The 20,898-nt window shown below is 39.2% G+C and overlaps 1 protein-coding gene across 2 annotated transcripts in view; it reads left to right on the top strand.

Moving 5' to 3' along the window:
* Positions 1–20,898, top strand: part of Chchd3 (coiled-coil-helix-coiled-coil-helix domain containing 3) — a 264,762-nt gene that overhangs the window by 147,643 nt on the left and 96,221 nt on the right. The window contains exons 5-6 of one of the 2 annotated variants that reach the window (XM_029478369.1): positions 12,309–12,323; positions 13,340–13,423. In XM_029478369.1, the coding sequence (XP_029334229.1) occupies positions 12,309–12,323; positions 13,340–13,423 (99 nt within the window). The remainder of the gene's footprint in view (positions 1–12,308; positions 12,324–13,339; positions 13,424–20,898) is intronic. The other variant, XM_021164672.2, reaches the window with a different exon arrangement.

Below are 20,898 nucleotides of genomic sequence, written 5' to 3'. Positions count from 1 at the left end.
GTGGGAGCTTTAGCAAAGTGCCTTATGGTCATTGAATGAGATGTGATAGGTTAGTTATTTATTATGATCCACTTGTCCAGCTTTGTGTCTGAGGCTGGCACAAAAGAAGTTTTCATTGAATACTTGTTGAATAAATGAATAGGTGTATTAAGTTTGTATTGTTTCTCAGATTGGTCAATTATTTTAATGTTTAGCCTTTTAACATGTATGTATACAATATATAATTTATTTCTTTGGTGATTAAAAAAGACATGTTCAAAATGTCCTAGAGTCCTTTATAGATTATCCCATTCTGTGTTATCTGCTTATTGTGTGTCTGTGTGCTTGCTTAGAGCTGAATAGAGGTAGCCAGGCCATTCTACCAACCACATTGGGGAAATTCTGCATCCAAAGGATTCTAGGAATTATATTGACAATAGATCAGTGAGTGGTTTTATGTTGTATTTCATCTCTTGAAGATGTGGGTGATCTCAGGTGACAGCAAGCTCCACCAGGACAAAGGACAGCTTGTTGCTAAGACCAGCTCGGCAGTCTTTTGCAGATTTCCCAGTCAGTTGTCAGCTCTTCCTTGATCATGTCATCATTACCGCCGGATTCATCTCACACCAGAGGAAAAGAAAAAAGGAAACAGAGACTGGGGCTTGGGAAGGAATTCCTCAACGCCTAAACCAGGCTTGTCACACTGCAGGGGCACAGTGTCTGGTTTTAATAATTTCACATGTCATTAGTAGTAAAATATAAATGTATTTTTAAGAGCTTTATGAAAAATTTTTTGTTAAAATTATAAAAGGTCATTTATGACCTTCTTAGCTCAGAGTGGCCGAGGAGGTGTTAGCTTGTAAACGTCATTACACTGCTTGTTTCAGTTTTAGATTAATGGCAGGGAGTAGCCATTTTTCAAAGCAAACAGGCTATCTTTTTAGTTCAGATGGAAAAAAGCACCAATTCTTTACTGTGGCCTAGAATATTCCGTGCAAGGTAACAAATGGCAGAGATCACATAACATTCAACATCTTAAAAAAAAAGTATTTGGCTAATATTCTAAATTTTCTAAAGCAAACTTTTAGCAATTAGTAATATGAATCTCATCATACCACTGATTGAATCACAGTCTGGTCCTTATGCGGAACATACATGACTGCTGCTTTCAGGGAGGTTATTTTCAGGCACCTGCATTGGTTTACATTTTATCCATTGCAAATAAGTGGTTAGTGTGCTCTCTCTCTCTCTCTCTCTCTCTCTCTCTCTCTCTCTCTCTCTCTCTCTCTCTCTCTCTATTTGTGTGTGTGTGTATGTCTGTGCATATCTGTGTTTGTGTTTCTGTGTGTGTACATACATGTTCACATTAGGAACCTGGACTGGTTGATGTGTTTGAAGTATTAGAGTTTTTAATTTGGTCCTTTTCTTATTCAGGGATAGTTTAAAGGAATGTCTGAAGGTATTTAGTATTTTAGCTTTAAAACATGAGCCAATATAATGCATATCCTATATGTGAGGTACCATTAGCTACATGCTCATTCATACCTTAGGACCTTGATTTCTTGTTCCCAACACATATATGATACTTGATCTATATGTATGAATATTTTTGCCCAGGCCATACCAGTGCTCCTTTAGGCCTGAGTGTGTACCCTTAATGAGTGTGTTTAATAACAGGGCAATATTCATGACATGTCCCTCCCTTCTATGGCTAAGATAATTTTTACGTAGACTTGCTTTAGACGTTTGAGAGTGTGGGCCAGTTTCTCCTGTGTTTCCGTCTGACTGCTTAGCACCTGGCTGTGCACATGTTAGGCACTTTCATCCATCTGATCAAATGATGGGCTAATGAAAATTACGCTCACAAATGGCAATCTATAATTAAGATGATAGCTGGAACCATAAAGCAGACAGGATACTCCTGTCAGACAGTTAATAATATTCCCACTTCCCAGCAGGCAAAACCTAATCCAGGCCCTAAGGTCGCTCCTTATTGTTGGATCCAAACCTAAAGAAGGTTTTGCCTGGGGAGCTTTAGAGGGAAGAGTCATAGAGTCTGTGTTCACCAAGTGGTTGCTTTAGCCGTGGATTTCCTACAGAGCTCTTGTTTGCAACTATTTCCTTAACTGAGTGAATGAATTCATATGTAAAATAAATAAGTCAAAAATAAAAATATGGACATTAAAAATTTTGATGTTCACTTTACATTCTTTCATATTCAATCTTTCTTGTGTGGATGTTGCTAAAGCTTTTTGTGAATGGTTAAAGATACTGAAAATGTATGTTGATAAATACATTATATGTATATAGATTTTTCTATTTCTTTCAATTTCAATGGTTTTTGGATGATTATGTTGCTTTAGGTCTGTTTTTAGATTTTATTTTTAATTGAACACATGCTGGTATGTGAATGCAGGTGCTTGCAAAGGCCAGTTGTGAATTGTCTGACATGGGTTCTGGGAACCGAAGTTGGGTCCTATAAGAGCAGCATGTACTCTTAACCACTGAACCATCTTTCTAGCCCCAGAGGGTCTTTACAGGTAGTACAAGCTGTTAAGAATCCAAGGTGCCACTCCTGAATCTCTAGGCAGCAGATGTATACTGAAAGTACATACAGTGTGTTAGAGGAGTCTCCATTTGTCAGGTCCCCTGAAGCAGAATCGAAGATGCTTATGAGTTATCATCTGTGCGCTGGGAACCAAACCCACTGTAAGAGCACAAGTGTTCTTAACTAATGAGCCGTCTTTCCAGCTCTTTCTCAATTCTAGATTCTGTTGCACAGTTACATCTTAGTTTTAAAATCAGCATATAAGGGAAATGTTTTCTTTGGTTTATGACTGTTCTTCAGAGTCCCTCATTGCTAACTCTCCTGTGTTATTAGGTCAGTAGGTGTTTTGTTTTGTTTCTTTTTTAAATATGGCATTAGTTGCAAATGCTGCTGCCATATAACTTCAGCCACTATAGTTTTGTTTGCTAAGAAGAGGCATTGTCTCTATGAGGTTATGTTGTGAGTCAGACCCAGGGAAGAGCTGATGGGTGGCTCCCTCTCAGGTTTCCTCAGGGAGCTTTCCTGAGATTGACATCAATTCTTTTTCTCTTTCAACCTGGGTGATTGAGTTTACAATGTAATTCTTTTGTGTCCACCTCCAAAAAGAGCCAGAACTGAAGAAAAGATGTCTAGTTACTTTCTGGCCTTACTTTTGTATATAAATAATGAAAACTATAGAATGACCTGGTTAGCAGAAAGGAGTGCTCCCTTCCTTACCAACCTTACTTATTTTACTTTTCTAGGTTTTAACAACCCAGAGAAACAGCACAGTTAATTTTGCCAAGTCTCTGTTTCAGCAGCTACAAACTCACTCCCAGTACTGTCAGGCAGAGTGGGAGCATCGTGCATCCACACAATGTCTGCCCCTGGCAACCAGGTGCCATAGCTATGTGGCTATTTTCAAATGTTCAGTGTGTGCTTGTCAAGTCCTAAGAGTTTGGCATCAGAACAAGCTCATCTGTTGAGTTTCCTCTGGCCTAGCCATATTATAGATTCAAAATACACAGCAGCAGACATGCTCTGGTAGATGTGAATGGTAGAGAAGGAGATCTAAGATGTATCTTGCTTAGTCCATGAAGTTCACAAATAAGAAAACAGACTCAAAACAAAGTGAGTCGCCAAGATGACGTGTTAGCTGCTGGGAAGGAACTGCAGCTCTAACTTCTTGAGTACTGTTTTGTTTATTTTCTGCAGCACAGAACCTGTGATTCAAATTATCCCACTGAGGTCTGTCATGTTGGATTTGCTCTGCCTGTCCTACACACAAGGAAAGCCGTTCTGAAGGACCAGTTAGGTCCACACATGATGCTCACCCTTAGTTTGCTGGTACCCCTTCTGTCTGCTCAGAAGTTGACTCTCCTGACATCTTATTTTGTTACTTAGCAGTTCAGAGTGTGTGGCAGACATAAGCATATGCCCTTCAGCTCTGCCATGAAGGGCAGCAGCCTGACCAGGGTCTCCTCGGTCTTTGCAGTCTTCTTCCTTCCCTCTCCTGCTGTGGCACCAGACCTGCCTGATGGCCTGAGGTGCTCAGCCTACGCCTGCTCATTCTTCTTTCCAGACATTTCCCTGTCACTTATTTCCTGTACTTTAACTCTCCCAGGAACTGTATCCCGACACTTGAACTGGCACAAAGTAGGTGCTGTTTCAAAAAAGACTTCTACAATAGTCGGTATCAAGTGCTGCAGAAATCATACTAACCCTGTTTGTGCTGCAAAGCCCCTGAATAGCCTGATGCACTTGGCGAGTCATTTTCACATAGTCTTCTTTAACTTTACACCAGTACAGAACGAAGTCACTCCAGAGTGTTGGAAAATAAACTGCTGACAAGAGGTAGGAGTCCCAGAACCAGCTTAGTTTCTGACCTTCCAAAATATCCCCTTAGTCAACAAGGAGCCTCACTGCCCATACAATTACCCAGATGACCCTGGAGAGAGAGTGTGTGTGTGTGTGTGTGTGTGTGTGTGTGTGTGTGTGCATGTGTCTCCCCAGCTTCATCTGTAAAACAGATTGCAAGAACAGTTGACTAGCCAATTGTTCTCCATAGTGTGAACATTAAATCTAAATTTAAATGGAACAAATGCGAGTTCATCCAGAGAAAAAGAATTCAGTAGTCTTATAGTAATCGTTTCTGTGTTGTTGCCCAATTTATTTGTCAGATCAGTCACACTGAATGCCTTGGCCCAGATAGTACAGTTTAGTTTTCTTCTCTTTCAGAGAATCTGAGCTTGGTAATGTTCGTGGAAAAACAAGATTATAAACAAATGCCTGGAAATAGACATTTATTCTTCACCATGGAATAAGAAATAGATGCATTTCAGTATAATTGCACCTAATTCACACAGCTCCAGATGCTTGAGGCTTCTTCACACTCTGTGCCACCTCAGCTCTAGTTTAGTTAAGAACCACCTGCTTTTCCATGTGCTGGACACGGTTAATGTGATAGCACTGATCTCTGCTGTGGCTGCATGTGGTAATGAGTGGCCCTTGCTGCTGCAAGCCTGTACAATTATGTATTAGCTTCTTTACTGTGTCCTTTACTGTGCTGTCCTCTTTCAGCTAATGTACATCTTTCAAGTTTTTTAGTGTTGCATTAATTACTCTGCAAGAGATTGGGGTGGGGGGTTGTTACTAAGCTAGAACTCAGTTCCTGCCTTTAGCTTCTGAATTTGGTTCGCTGTGGTCTTTTAGATATAGTATGTGTTCATTTTCCACCTATGACTTTCATAAGCATGTAGTAGCAAGAGCTAGAGAAAAAGCGAGAGTCCTGAAGCCCTAGCAGTCAATTTCAACTTTTTGTTTTTGTTTTTTTTCTTTTTAGTGTTGTTGTTGTTTTGGTTTATTCTTGTTTGGTTTAGGTTTTTGAGACAGGGTTTCTCTGTATGGCCCTGGCTGTCTCAGAACTCACTCTGTAGACCAGGCTGGCCTCAAGCTCAGAGATCCACCTGCCTCTGCCTCCCAAGTGCTGGGATTAAAGGTGTGCGCCACCCCTGCCCAGCCAGCTGAGTCCATTTTGATTCAGCATTTATCTTTCTTAGACACTGGGAACTGCAGTCATTTTCTTGTTTTAAGTGGTGTTGAGAACAAACCTCTAACTGTACAGCCTGGACTCTTGAGGCTGTGTTTGAGCTCCATGTTGAGATTTCTTACTACTCTGTGACATGAAATTTGCAAGTTTTGGTGGAAGCACACTATGCTTCGTTCTCAAGTGTCACTTGTAAAACTTTTGTCAGGGAGCCTGCCATAGACAACACTGCCCAAACAAAACAAGCCTAAACCAGTTCTAACACATGTTGGCCAAATATCAGTCCTACCCAAATTAAACATGAGGTCACAGGCTTTAGAATTTTATATGTGATGGAGGCTTGGAGTCTTGTTTTACATGGAATCACAGGAGTGTGCTTATGTATCTCTTTAATTCTTCTAGCTTAGACATAATGGATCAAAATTTCTAGCTTGCTCTCTGACTGGGATAGGATTCATTCCATCCCACATATGTGGCCATTCTCAACAATTTTGTGCACTGTCTTTGCAGGTCAGCCCTGCTGTGAGGTTATGGTACAGCTAGTTCTCTGTCCAATTTTCCAATACATATGGATACTTACTGGCAGGCAGGAACAGTGTTATTCATAGAACCCATTTTGTGAAATCAGTGATGTCCCGATTTGCTGTTCTTTGCTGAAATGGTTCCCCAGGGGGAAAGAGCTGCTGATCATTGAACTCAAGCAACTACCAATCTGTAGAACAGCCGTTCTCAACAGGGGACATTCGGCCATGGCTGGAGAGAAATGTGGTCATGATCCTTTTGGGCTATGTAGGTCAGAGTCAAGAGATGCTGCTGCATATACTGTGATGCTCAGGATAGCTTCCATAGCAGTGAGTCACTTGGTCCACACGTCAGAAGTGTCCCAAGTAAGGATCTCTGTCTTCAGTCACTGATTTGATACAAGACTGGCTTAAACAGGTTCTGATATACCACTGCTGCCATCCCTGAGCTGTAGGCATTGTTGAAGGCATATAGCCTGTTAACACAGAAGGGAGATTCTTTATATAATATTGTAGCCTACTTTCAAATACTTGACAACTTTCATTTACTAAGAACCCCAACTGTGGGCTGGAGAGGTGGCTCAACAGTTACTAGTGCTCTTGTAGAGGACTGGAGTTTGGTTCCCAGCATTCAAGTCACGTGACTCAACAATCACTCCTGCTCCAGAGCACCACTCTCCTGACACTTGCACACCGGTGCACATGCGCACATACATACATATAAACTAAAAATAAAGTTTTACAAATAAGGAATTTAGTATGTAATTAATCGGTGTGTTCACTAATAAAATCCCACTCCTACCAGCCATTGTGCAGTGTTATTGTGATCAAGACATGGCTGAATGACATTCTTTGCAGAAGCGTCCAGTTAGCTTTGGGCTCCTATTAGGAAGATTTGTTTTCATTCTTAATTGCAAGATGTTGGCACTACCTTGTTTTGTCCTTAGCCTGAGTAACAGATCCACATGATATGCTGTGACTTTATATATACCTTTCAGTGTAGTGGCCACTGGATCCTGGATGCTGCTTTGTGGAAAGTATTGACTTAGGTTGAGTCAAAGATGTAGACAGAGGAGGAGAAATGTCTTGCCTCATTCTTGCCCCAGAGAGTTGAGAGTTAAGGACAGGCACGGTGTGTGAGAAAACGCATGCAAACGAAGACAAAGATTAAAAGAACCATGGTAAAAGATGTTATGAGAGATTTTTGTTTTTAACCAAGTGGTAATAACAATAAGTTTTGAATATAAAATTAAACCAAAAACAAGAGAGATGAATAGGTTAATCCCCCTCCCAATTAAAAAAAAAAACACTAATGCCGGGCATGGGGGCGCACACCTTTAATCCTAGCACTTGGGAGGCAGAGGCAGGTGAATTTCTGAGTTTGAGGCCAGCCTGGTCTACAGAGTGAGTTCCAGGACAGCCAGGGCTACACAGAGAAACCCTGTCTCAACAAAACAAAAAAACAAAAAACAAAAAAAAACCCACTAAAGAAATGCCCTAAATGATAACTTATATTTTGTTAAGTACCATGCTCTGGAAACTGAGCTGGGAGAGAAGTAGAAATGTGTAAAGTGAACATGCTGTCTGAACAGCCGGAAAAGGGGTAGACATATTTTGGCTCACACTTCAGTGACATCAATCCATCACAGTTGTGCCTCTGTTGTGTCTCTTTTTTCTCAACTCTTATTCCACCTAGGCCCTGAATGTTCAGGCCAGGTCATTCCTCACATAATCGTCTCTGTAAATGAATGTGGAGAAACAGAGAGGGTGCTTTGCTAGTCTCTTGTACCTTTCTCTCTAGTCAGGTTAACATTGGGCATTGGCCATCAATCCTCTTACTAAAGGCCCAGCGAATGCTGGGTAATTTCCCATTTTTGACAGGATTCCAGTGTTTACTCTGGCACATTTCTGTTATTCACTGATGATCCCCTGTAGTAGCTTCTGGTGTGTGCTAAGCCATACCCTCTGGTGTTTTTCTCCTATAATTTTATTGAGATTATACATACTATGCTTTGTTCATAATTTTGACAATGAATAACTCCATTGCTGCTCTTAAGTTGCTTATCTTTTTACATGAATTGTGAGGACAGATAGACCTGCCTGGCACACATTATCCCTGTCCCTGTGACTCCCAGCTCATTATGTCTGTATTTCAGAAGGGTCAAAGACTTAACAATAGAAGAAAATGTAGTGCTAGGTGTACCTGTTGAGAACTCTTTAAGAAGGCTGCCTTTTCTTAGCCCTATGATGTCTGCACTTAGGGGATCATCTTAAGAACACTGAGCTTGCACCTGCTTTGCTTTCTGCCGTGAGTTTTCAATTCCAGCCCTGGCATTCAAAGACTTTCACAAGCCCATACTGTGACTAAGTCATTGTGACATCACCAAGTTCCTAGTGCCATCATTCTGTGCCATCCCTGAACCATACCACAGCTAAGAGGGCACAGCGATGCCAAAAACTTTGAGCTATGAGGATTTTCCAAAGAATATTCGTGGGAAGGTAAAGTTACTATCAGCACAGGGTGTCTTCCCCAGGTCCCTGCATCCTCTTGTATTTACTTTAGTGTATTGTTTTGTTGTGAAGCATCTTCAAACTTTGTCTGAAAGAGACAAATCTATTAAGAGATGCTAATATTTAATCTAATGGTCAACACTGAGTTAAAACATCAAAGCATTTGCTTGGGGTTCATAAAACTTGATTTCCTTATTTTCTTTGATTCTCTCGATTATGGGAGACTAGATTTCCATAGTGATCCACTTTAGCATATTCTGTCATGTTTTCAACCCAATCATGTTGTACCATACCTAGCACAATCTGGGAGCTAATGGTATAGATTTCTTATAGGAATAGCAAGCATTCATGGGGAAAGACTTCATATTTATCTTTCCCTCAAGAAATGATCCAACTTAACAGCAAATAATGTTGTAATCCTCTTTGTTTCTATTTGTTCATTTACAATGACTCTGTGTCTGGACTTTTATTTCTTTGCAGTCAGTTTACTGCTTTCTCTTAAGCTAAGTGTGACTGTCCATTCTCAATAGCCATTAGCTTAGCCATGTATTCTCAGCTTATTTAAGTTTCAGGATTCATATCGTGTGACTTTTCCTCCCAGCATCCCATTAACTGTTTGAAAGCAATGTGCCACTGAAGTGTTGTGGCCATGTTTCTTTCTTAGTTATTCTCCCCAGTGGATATCAAGATATCGATTGTGTGTGCAGTTGGGGGAGATTTGTGATGCTTGCTTATAGTTTGATGCTGTCAGGTCGTTGGAGATGACTCCCTCTTAGGTCTTTAGAGTATGCTTCCGGCATTTGGTGTGTAGCTTTAAGTTCTTCAGCTGTTAATACCCCTGTTCATCCCTTTTTCAGGTGGAGAACAGCTCTTCAAAATCATCAAATTTGTTCCTTGTTCCTATGTTCATAATAAGACTCAACAGTACACTTGCAATATTGAATTGTCTTTGTGTTTTTAAAATATCCTTATGGTACATACTCATTGCATTTTTTTAGATAGATACTACAATCTAAAAATATTTTTTGCCTTACTATTATTTTAATAGTGATGTTGGAAAATATACTTTGAATGGAAGGAAAACAGGTATTAGTACATGGAGGGTTTAGGAAGTAATTTTTCTATCTATAGGTACTCAAGTTAAAATAACATTTGAAGTTGTAAACTATCATTATTTAATACTTTACTCTTTAAAACCCTGTGTCGGGCTGGATGTTGTGGGGTATACCTTTAATCCCAGCACACCTGCCCCTTAAAGGACTGGCATGTTAGTTGGCTTTGTTTCAAATTAAATTTAAAACTACTAAGGCTAATATTCTAATTAAATTTTTTTTTGAAGAATATAAACCATGTGATGGTGACACACACCTTTAATCTCAGCAGTCAGGAGGCAGAGACATGCAAATTGAGGGCAGCTAGGGCAACAGAGAGGAACCCTGTTTCAAAAAACTAACAAAAAAATTCTACATCAGTTAATGTTTTCCTCTCATAGCTTAAAATACTCATATTTAAGTTTTCTGGGATTACAGAAGTAAGAACTGTTCACTATGTATAATAAGGAATAGCCTAGATAAGAAATGTAGCCCTCATTGTGTACATTGTAGCTACTGGTAGCATTTCAGCATGCTTTCTACTTCTTTGTACATCTTTATAGAATGCAATCAATCAATTTAGTGTCTTTCTCTGATCTCTCAGTCCTTTCTTATTTAAAGTAAGGAACCATCTTTACTTACTATTGTGACTTATTCCCCACCACAGACATTACACACACAATTGATATTTTGATTATTTAAGTTATTTTCTGAAATGTCAGCTTTGCATGATTCCTAATGCCTGGTCATGTGACTGGGTCAAAATCTCTGATTTTATTTTTTGCTACAATCTTTGTAGTTACTGTTCTATTGTTGGGCCTTTTCTTATTTGCTTAAACTCAGTTGTTCTTCCTTTATTGTTGGTTTACATAATTCTTTTATGAATATCATATATCTTAGATAAATGAACTTTTTAATTTTAATAGCTGCTACAGTTGAATACTGTGGCGCATGCCTTTAATTCCAGCACTCAGGAGGCAGAGGCAGGCGGATTTCTGAGTTCGAGGCCAGCCTGGTCTACAAAGTGAGTTCCAGGACAGCCAGGGCTATACAGAGAAACCCTGTCTTAAAAAAAACAAAACAAACAAACAAAAAAACAAACAACAAAAAAAGTAAAATTGTCTATCAGTAAGAGTAATGGCAATATTTATGAGCGTATCTGTTCTGGTTTTCTTTTGTTGCTGTGATTAAAACACCGAATGAAAGCAACTTAGAGGAGAAAAGGTTCATTTCATCTTACCCTTCCAGGTCACAGTCCCTCTTTGAGAGAGGGCAGGCTCTTTGCCATTCTGACCTGAGCCAAGGAGTTACAGTAGAAACCATGGACAGAGGCTGCTGCAGGCTCAGTCGCAGGCTCATGCTAACCTAACTTTCCGATGTAGCCTAGGGACCACTTGTAGAGGGTCGTTACAAGATGGTGCTGCTCAGATCAGGCCGGGCCCTTGCTATCAACTAATAGTCAGCACATGCTCACAGGCCAGTCGATGAGGTGGTTTCTTATCAAGATTTGCCTCTCAGGTGACATATGTAATATATACCATCCACACACATAAAAGCCATTGATATCTCACCTCAAAAACTTTCATTTTGGCTTTTGGCTACAAAATATGTTTATTACCAATTATGAAAAATAAAGTACAAATCATTCCTAAAACTAGCACTGTGTTTCAATTTGTCGAGACATTTTCTAGAATATCCATTTTTCTTTCCATTTTAAAATTGGTTAAAATGTACCTGTTGTTAATAATCTTTTCCCCTCTCTCTTTAGAGTATGTACTATTTTTCTAGTGTATGAATTACTTAGGTATTGGATTACTTTCAGGTCTTTTTCCTCGTGGCCTCTTAACAGCCTTGTGGCGAGTGTGTTCTCATGCTGCTGGAATTGCTAAAAAAAAAAAGAGAAAAAAAAGTGCTGGAAAGACAGAAGTTTTACATTTTTCTGACTGTGCACAATTTTAAGACTTATTTTGTGTTGTCAAATTAATGCTAGAAATTGTTAGACCATTTATATATTCTGGCAATATAGGTGAAAACCCTCCTGTATTCTTACCAATATTGATGATTATAATCTTTCATTTCTGTCAATTTGACAGATGGATAATACAATAATTTTTTATCCACGTTCTTTGATTGTGTAGCTATGTTGTTTTTCAACGGCTTATTATCTGTAAATAGATGTGAATCACCAGTATCTATACTGTGTCACTTTGACTTTTGTTAAGAAGGGTAAGTCTTCGAACTTAAACTAACTTTCACAGTTATATCTTAGGATTTTTGTCCTTTCTGTCATTGGCCTATTTGGAATAGACCATTTAAAATAAATTCAGTCATTTTCGATTTTTACTTATTTATATTTTGAGCATTCATATTGAATTTAGTTTGGTCTCTTTAAATGATAAGTTTTATTTATTTCTCATGTAGTATCTTCATCTGTCAAAAATTCTTTCTACATTTATTTTTTCCTTTGAAATCCTAAAATACACAGTTAACTTTTTACTGTGTTGTACCAAGAAAATATAGATTATTTACTTGCATATAAATATCTTCCAGATTTATGGGAAAATTGCCCACATATCTAAATATCTGTATTTCTGTCTATTGCTAAATATCTGTTTATTTTCAACATGCTGCAGGATATTGAAGACAAAGTAAGTAACAACAACAAACCTACCATGAGCAAATGGATTGATACAAACTAAACAGAACTTGATTGAACAGTCACTCTGGTACAGAGTGAGCCAGGCAACATATGATCACTTTTCAAAGGAATATGTGCATGTACAAAGATGGACATACCAAGATACACTGATTTTTTTTTTTTTTTAGGTAAAAGCCAAACATCTATTTAACCTTCACTGAACAGAAAATGGTCCTATAATAACTTTGTTAGTATGAGGTAATATTATAAAGAGAAATTGTTTCTGTTTCAGGAACAATGATCAGTTTAGCATAATTCAGGATAACAATAGTTTTGAAAATGTGTGTTTGCATTTTAAGTAACCTTGAGACATTCACAAGTAGGCATCTTCTTTTGTTTTATGAGGAATAGAATATTATTGCTTTTTTAAAAATTTTATAAAATATGATCCTGTAAAATTAATATATGACTAAATGTCTTAATACTTTATTATATTTATTATCTTTAAATTTTCAAATAATGAATAAACAAGGCTGCTTAATAGAGTAAGCTGCTACTTCATGTATCAGGAAATGGAATAAATATATGTAACTTCATACAGATTGCACTAATCACTCAAGGGTTTTGAATATAAGCTTTGTATAGGCATTTTTTGTTACTTGTCCAGGGTTAAGAAACATGTATCTAATTATAAAAATCAGACAAGTTTCATTGTGCATATTATTAATTCTTAAAATTACTCTTTGGATGAGAAGTTAAATAAGACAGTCTGCTGTACACTGTATTCTGACATTTCCAGATACTCTTGGACAAAGTAGGACACAGCTGTTACAGTAAGAAAAACACAATACTGTTTCATTCTTTACACACAAATGCAGGAATCATCATCATATTAATGTTTTCTATAGCAGGGACCTAGTAGACCACAATGACAGTTAGCTTTGTATATGTTTCTGCCTGAGTTTTGCTTCCTGGTTGCTGCTTTCACTTTCTCTCAATATAGTCTACTCCTTGTGTCTTTTTTAGGCTCGGCAGCTGGAAGAGAAAGACCGAGTGATGCGGAAGCAGGATGAATTCTACAAAGAGCAGCTGGCCAGACTGGAGGAGAGGGTATGGCTATTTCTTGTTGATGCTTCTTTTCTTTCTATCTGTAGCTGCCCATATATTTGTTTAAAAAAAAAAAGGAAAACAAAAAATTTGCACTAATGTTCCTTTTCCTAGTTAAGTGAAGTCATAGCAATACAGTGACCTAGTTAAAATGGTAGGTCTTTTGTCTCTGAGAACTTCATTTTGTGTGGTCGTGTTATTGGTTTGTTGGGTTTTCAGGTATCAGTGGAGGGTGACATGAGTGGTAGAGTATGTAAGGGGTTTGGTTGGGAATGATTTGTTGAATAGATGTGACACGGAATGATTTTGATGAGAAATCAGTGATGATATCCCCTCAGTAAGTATTTTAGCTCACATGGGCCCATTCTGTCTTACTAACTCTCCCTCTGAAATGTGGAAACGAAGGGGACTATATACAGAAGGAAGGTTACATTTTACATAATTTTCATATCATAAAAAATTTTAAAAATAGCATTTACATATAGAAAGACCATTCTTAGGATTTTCTCAGCCATCAGGTGAGCCTAACACGTATGAAGGTCAGTTTGTATAAGTGCCACTTGGACCCATTGTGGCATCATTCATCCTTCACAGGCTCTGTAATGAAACTCTTACCCTCTCAAGTTCTTCTGCTGTTAGGAGGAAGTAATGTTTGTATCACTGGCTTGTTAGAATAACCTAAATCAAGAATCTAAATAGTGCTTGGGTAGCGTGCATAACACCTCATGTTCGACCCCAAGTAATGCCCCTGACAAAATAAAAGATAACAGGACAGCTCTTTGAAAATTTGCAAGAATTTATCAAATTGAGGTGTTTTCATCATAGGGCATATCTTTTTTTTCATTGTACATATGATTCTAATAACTGTAAAATCACTATGTCAATCAACCTCCTCATGTCTTTTCCCAGCTCAGTAAAGCCTGGTTTTTGTTAATATTTCTAGAGGACCTGTGTCATTTTGACCAGGTGGATTTTATCTATGATTACATAAAGAATATTTAGTCTGTCAATTTGTAAAACCTGTTTTTGTTTGTTTGTTTGCTTGTTTGTTGTTTTTTCATATTGTTAATAGTTGTAAAGGTGCTCTGTATAAGCATTTCTAATAGACTTCTGAACATACTTGGCATTAAAAATGTAAAAGTGTGGAACTGGATAGTGCTTAGTGTAAGAAAACATGATAGGGTGTGTGCGTCCTTACAGTGCAGTCCAGGTTGCTGTGGATTAAATGTGGATTTGAACACACCTTTCCTTTAATCACATGAATTGATACCTTCAAGTCAATACTCGGTTACCAGTGAAGAATGTGACCTCAGCATGTCCTGTAAGGATCTGGGCATCAGCACAGAGTTCTGTGTAAGGCCTTGTATTCTCGTGGACCACTAAAACCAAAACAAGTTTTAGGACATCATTCCAAAGCTGTTGCTATGGCAGGCTAGGCACAGTTGGCATGTATGTCCCACCTTTGCACTATTGCTTCCTTACTCCTTTAATATCCACTTTGATGCAAAGGTCAGCAGTTATGAACTAGCCAGTTTGAGTGTGTGCAGCCCATTCTGTTCTGTAACACTGCCCAATTGCTACTTGGTTTTATTTCAGTTAACCCTGTCAGTTAGGTGATTACCATGAGTCAAGTCTCTTCTCTTCCCAGATGAGAGGAGGGTCTGAGACCTTCCCACCAGGGAGGGCCTGAGATACTCTTCTTGCTTCACTAATGTGTGAGACTTAGTAAGCATAATTTTCCTAGACTACAGTTTTATTATTCCTGGAAGCAGTTTTCCAAATCATGGCTATTGAAACTTTCACAGGTAGGTCCTTATTTCCCAGTAGTCAGAGATCACGGACTTTCCAGTTAGTATTTGGATAGATGAGACTATAAACTCTTGAGAGTGTTAAAAACCTCATGTGTAGGTTTATGGCCCGAAAGGAGCTGGATGAATATGACTCTTGCTTCAGAGACCAGAAGAATATTAACTCCTGGCTGACAGTTTGCCCAGAGGAAGCCTGGAGCAGTCTCTAGAGAAGACTGCTCAGTGTTCTCACACAACTGGCCTAAGTCCCTTGGGCAGTTTTTTCTGTTTTCACAATTTTGTTGGTGTATAATTAATTGACACATCTATACTGCTTCACAGCTCTCAATGATAACTGTACATTGTATAATTGTGATTAAATATGTATGTTGTTAGACACATACTATATTTTGTCTAATTTTATCCTCACAATAACTGTATGAAGCTGCCCACTCTGTGAATATCCTGAAGCTGAGAGCAGCTTGCCCCCAGAATACAAAGCCAGATTATTATCAGTAGATCTGGTTTTGAGTCGGCTGCCTCAACAGTGCTGGCGGCCAGGACACTGCTGTCTTTAAAATGTATGAGTTTATGCTTAAGTTGTTTAGTCTGTCTGGGGACAGTGTTAGTTCTTTGAGTGCCGAGTTAGCACCTCTGGCTTCTAGTACAACCCTCGGACGTCAGATCTTATCGTTTGGTGATTGCCTTCTCCTAACCTGAAAGTATTGAGCTAAACACTCCGAAAGCTGTCGTTTCTTCCTCAGGACCTGGCATTTTCAAAGAAACTTTGACAGAAAGGAAGAAAGAATGTTTTCTGTACCTGAACCTGCAGTACACTGCAGTCCCCGAGTTCCTTTCCGGTCTGCATTTGGTGCTTTCCCTTTCAGTGAGGACTCAGTAGCCGTCTGAGCAGTTGGACACCCTCGAGGTGTCTGCACACCTTTACTCTTGGAGGACAGTCAGGTCATTGTGCCTCCTGGGAAGAAAACATATTTTTTCTTATTAAACAGTTCTGGCTGATAATTTATTTGAAGTGGATTGTTGACACGTTCTTAAGGAAAATGTATTTTTTGGCCAGGAGTTTACTGGTTCTAAGGTTGTCACCAACTGAAGAACACAAAGGCTCTCCTATCTAGAGTCTTTCCTGGATAAAAGTCCCTGTATCCCAAGGACATCGTGAACACTTGATTCCTTTGAGGGTTCCAGTGTCATGCATATATAACTTTTTAATTTTTACAGTGAAGTTCAATTAGTTCTTTTTGCTGAATCAACCACTTTGTTCTTGGCTCTGTCAAGGATGATGGGGTTTGGCACAGCATACAGGGGAAGTGTAAAAGCCCTGGTGGCCCTAGGAGCTGAGGGTGATCAGAGAGCTTAATGAGGTGTAGGCTCAGTACAAAGATCAGCCTGGTCGTGTGGCACATATTACTTGTAGTTTATAGACTCCAGGCTTTCAGTAGTGATATGCTTACACTTTGTAATGAGCCTCCTAGAGTTAACGCAGAAGGGAACTGTATCAACGGGGCAGAGAGAACAGGGGAAAGAAAACAGTGAAAAAGTAAGTTACCACAAGGAAGTAAAGCATATTGCTGGCCTGCCACCTGGGGAGAGTTACTAATTAACTGCTGAGGTCATAGTTCCATCAAATGAGAAATGGCTTTTGAAGTCCCTCTCTTCCAGTGGGTGACATGTCTTCTGCAGCATCAGAAAATGTTGGGCCCATCTGTATGATTGATTGGTGATGGGGTTTAGTCACTTTTTGTCACTTGATATTTTTACCAATGTTACCTTAGAAGAAGGGGAACCATAACTGATAGGGTGAGAAATGACAACAGAGTAGGCTATGGTGAACCTGATGCACTGCACATGGGGAGACACTGTTATGTATTCTTACTAACAGATGAGGTCTGCCACTGTAGAGTGTCTCACTAAGTGAAACCAGGGTAGCATGGGATAGAATCTAAAATCTGAGATACAAAAATGTGAAAATCTATTTGAAAGGGTGAAATAATAAATTGACTTACTGGTCTTCAAACAAACAAACTAACAGACAGACACCCTACCTTTGCTGTTTTCCCTGCTAGAGCAGTTGTGAGTGCATTCGTTTAGTGGCTAACTCCCTATGGCCATGCAGTGTGAGAAGGCAGACTCAGCACAGGAGTTAAAAGCAGTGCTCTCCTCCAGTCAGGCCTGCACTGGTGAAGCTGGTTTGTACCTGACACCCTGCAAAGATACTTTGTCCCTTTGACACTTGGGAATTTTGTGTTGGCTTCATGATACTTGTGGGAATCAGGGCTGGTTCCCATGGTTTCTGTAGTTACAGAACATTGCAGAAACAGATGAAGTTCTCTGGTTCACACGTTTGCACACTGAAGGTACTCCAAGCCACTATCAGGATTGCAATGTCATTACGAGTGACAGATCCCAGCAAAGCGCTTGCAATGTGTTTTGTACATTGAGAGTTACACTCTCTTAAATAAAAGCTCTTTTCAAGTAAAGTTTCAAATAAATGCATTTAGATATTATTAGGTAGGACATTAACACAGCCTGGTTACACCATGTCTTTTGTTACTACAGCGGACACAGGTGATTATAACTTAGATGTGAATGCTGAGCCATTTCGCACTCTGACCTGTTTTCTTAAAGGAGGTTTATTATTACGGTTATTTTGAAAAGTAGCAAACAGTATGAGTTGATGCCACCACTACCCACTTCTTTCTATTTCATTCTCTCAGGGGAAAATCAATACAGTTTAGTAGATGTGGGGGTCTTATCCTTAATTCATTATTCAACAAATCCTCCAAGTACATTGGCTTTTCTGTTAACCTCTCTGAAATTTCTAACAGGAAGTGTGGTTTGAGTAACCTTGAATTGCTTTTTTAATCTGGCTTTAGGGATATAAGACCTAGGGGTTTTTTTTTTTCCCTAGGGTGAGCTTTTACGTGTATTCTGTTAAAATGATCCCCTTAACTGGAGCCAGCTCTTCTATGTCTAACTTTAGAGGAAAGATTTGCAAATCATGGGATCAGCACTTAATTTGGGCTCTATTTACCATGTCGTCTGTCAGGAAGCATTAACCTTAAGGTAAGATGAGAACATGGAGTACAAAGCTGTGAGCTGGATGGCACACAGTGCACCAGGTATTAAATAGCATTATCCATCCTGCTTGCTACAGTAAATAGGATTCCACTATTATGATGTGTCAGGGCTTTCAGTAAAATCACATTTACAAGACACTAAACTGCCTTCCTCTCTGCTCAGCAGCTTTATGCTGGGTCTTGCTTTCATATTAATCCTGTTGCTAGGAAATACTTGTAGCAGTTGGGCATAAAAATTATAATTTGATGATCTCTTCCTCTTCTCTATTCAGAGATTAGAATGGACCACTGTGCTCTGCAGTGATAGCTGCAGGGCTGTGCAAAAGAGATGATGGAGAGTTCAGCCTTAAAGACCAGTGGCCTCTTAGTGAGCACTTATAACGATCATAGGTATGAAGGCACCAACAGGATGGGCTACCTACTTTCTTAGTCCTCTCCATTGCCTTTGCCTTTGAAAGACTGTACAATGAAATAATTTGATTCTGTTTATCATGGTGGTTGTGAGAAATGGCATGCCACTTGGATGTGTAAAGATAAGGTGAAAAAAAAATGCCTTGGGAACTTTGATGGGAAATTCCAGTTTAAAGATCCTATCCAATTTAAAGAGGCTCGGCGAGCATTTGTAGTTGAGAAAAATACCACTTTCTTTTCACTGGAACTATATTTGGGGGAGGAAGCGGAGGGTGATTGTCAGTATTGCAGCAAGGAAGCCATTTTGTTTCCTTTAAATGAAGTTGAAAAATGGGCTAAATATCTGAATTTTAAATATTTTAAAGATATCCAGGTTTAAAATGAGTGATTGCTTTGCTTCTTGCTATCTTCCTTGTAAATTGCAAATGTACTCCATTTAAGCAGACCAGCCAATGCTTATTTCCTCACTTTGCTGACTGAAGAATTAAAGTACACGAGCAGTAAACTCTGTAAAGGAATTGCAGAGCTTGTGGTAGAAAACGCCCTGCAGTCCCAGCTTGATGTTAAGACCATGGGCCAGCTGTGCCTCTATAAGAGATTACATTTTAGCACATTAGTTTCAGTTAGAAAGACACATATGGTCATTAAAATATTTGCAAATAATATTAGCTCTTGGCATCACTGAAGAAGAAATGTCCATATCTGAACCAAGGATAAAGTAGGTTTACACTGTATTCTGCATCCAATGAAGGGAACCCAAATCTAACTTGGCCACCAAAACCGGGACAGTCTTGTTATAACCTTATTTATTCACAATCAGAATTTGGGGACTAGAGAGAAAGCATTGACATTCAACATTTGTTCTGACCAAATATAGTCAACTCTATCAGTGAGCCAGGTATATAGATACGGTGACATACAGCTAGCACAACATGGCCATGGACACCGGGGAAGGAATTTTCATTGACAGTTGATTCAAGGTGGCTGTGCCGGCCTATTATTTTCTAGAGGCAAAGTGTTTTATAAAGGCTATCTGGTAACTTTGTCCTTTAAAGGTCAAAAAATCATGAGATTTTGAGGAGAATTTACTGGATAGAGAATATCTCCCTAGCTAACTTCTCGGATAACGCGCCATTGTCTGATGTACTGGGTTGCCTCAGATGACACTCTGAAACGAAGTATTACACATGTAGCTTCCACCAAGTCAGAAATTAGGCACTAGATACAGTTTGAAGATTAATGCTATTGTCAGAGAATGGGGTTGCTTCCACAGTCAAATGATTCCAAGAAATGTTAGGTTTAAATGTGACAGATGTACTTATTTCCCACAAGCACTCAGACACCTTCCAGGATGAAGATGCTTCATGTGATGGTTCAGCATCACACTCAAGCCATAGGACCTTTTCTAGAAACAGCCATTAATCTCCCCTTGTAGGTTAATAGGACCTGTGTGTACTACATAATTAAAATGTGCCATTTTGAGACCTTGATTGCATCCTAACTTGTAAAGGCAGAAATCCTAGGATTTCTCCCCAAATCCAAGGATTGCATCTCTTTGCAGACAGTGGGCAGGTGAGACAAGGCAGGATGAGCATGCTGAAGTGCCTGTGGGATTCTTAGCAAAGCAGTGGTGTAGAATGTAAATAAGCTGCTGCCGCTTCTTCTTCCTCTTTCTCCTCTTTCTCTTCCTTCCTTCCTTCCTTCCTTCCTTCCTTCCTTCCTTCCTTCCTTCCTTCCTTCCTTCCTTCCTCCTCCTCCTTTTTTTCTTCCTTCCTTCCTTGCTTCCTTGCTTCCTTGCTTCCTTCTTCCTTCTTTTTTCTTCTTCTTTCTTCCTTCCTTTCTTCTTCCTTCTTCCTCCTCCTCCTCTTTTTTTCCTATACACATTGCTGATTCAAACTTGCATTCTCTCACACTCTGCTAAATTTGAAGTGATGAGTAGCAGGATTTAACCCATGTTGGAATTCAAAATCATGCCATAAACCAAGGGGTGGCTATGCTTTTCTGAAATCTTGGATCTGTTCTCCTTTCATGAAATAGAGGAGGGTCTAATTGAATAGTATTCAGTTATCGCATAGATTTTTAAAATACTTCCATCAATGGAGTGAGCTCTAAATCTGGCAGGCAAGCAAATGACATATCAGCACCCATTCTTGATCGACCTCGAGTCACTGGGGGCCTTCAG

Source organism: Mus caroli, chromosome 6 (genome assembly GCF_900094665.2).
Source record: "Mus caroli chromosome 6, CAROLI_EIJ_v1.1, whole genome shotgun sequence".
Taxonomy (NCBI): domain Eukaryota; kingdom Metazoa; phylum Chordata; class Mammalia; order Rodentia; family Muridae; genus Mus; species Mus caroli.
This window is presented reverse-complemented; position numbering and strand designations above follow the sequence as displayed.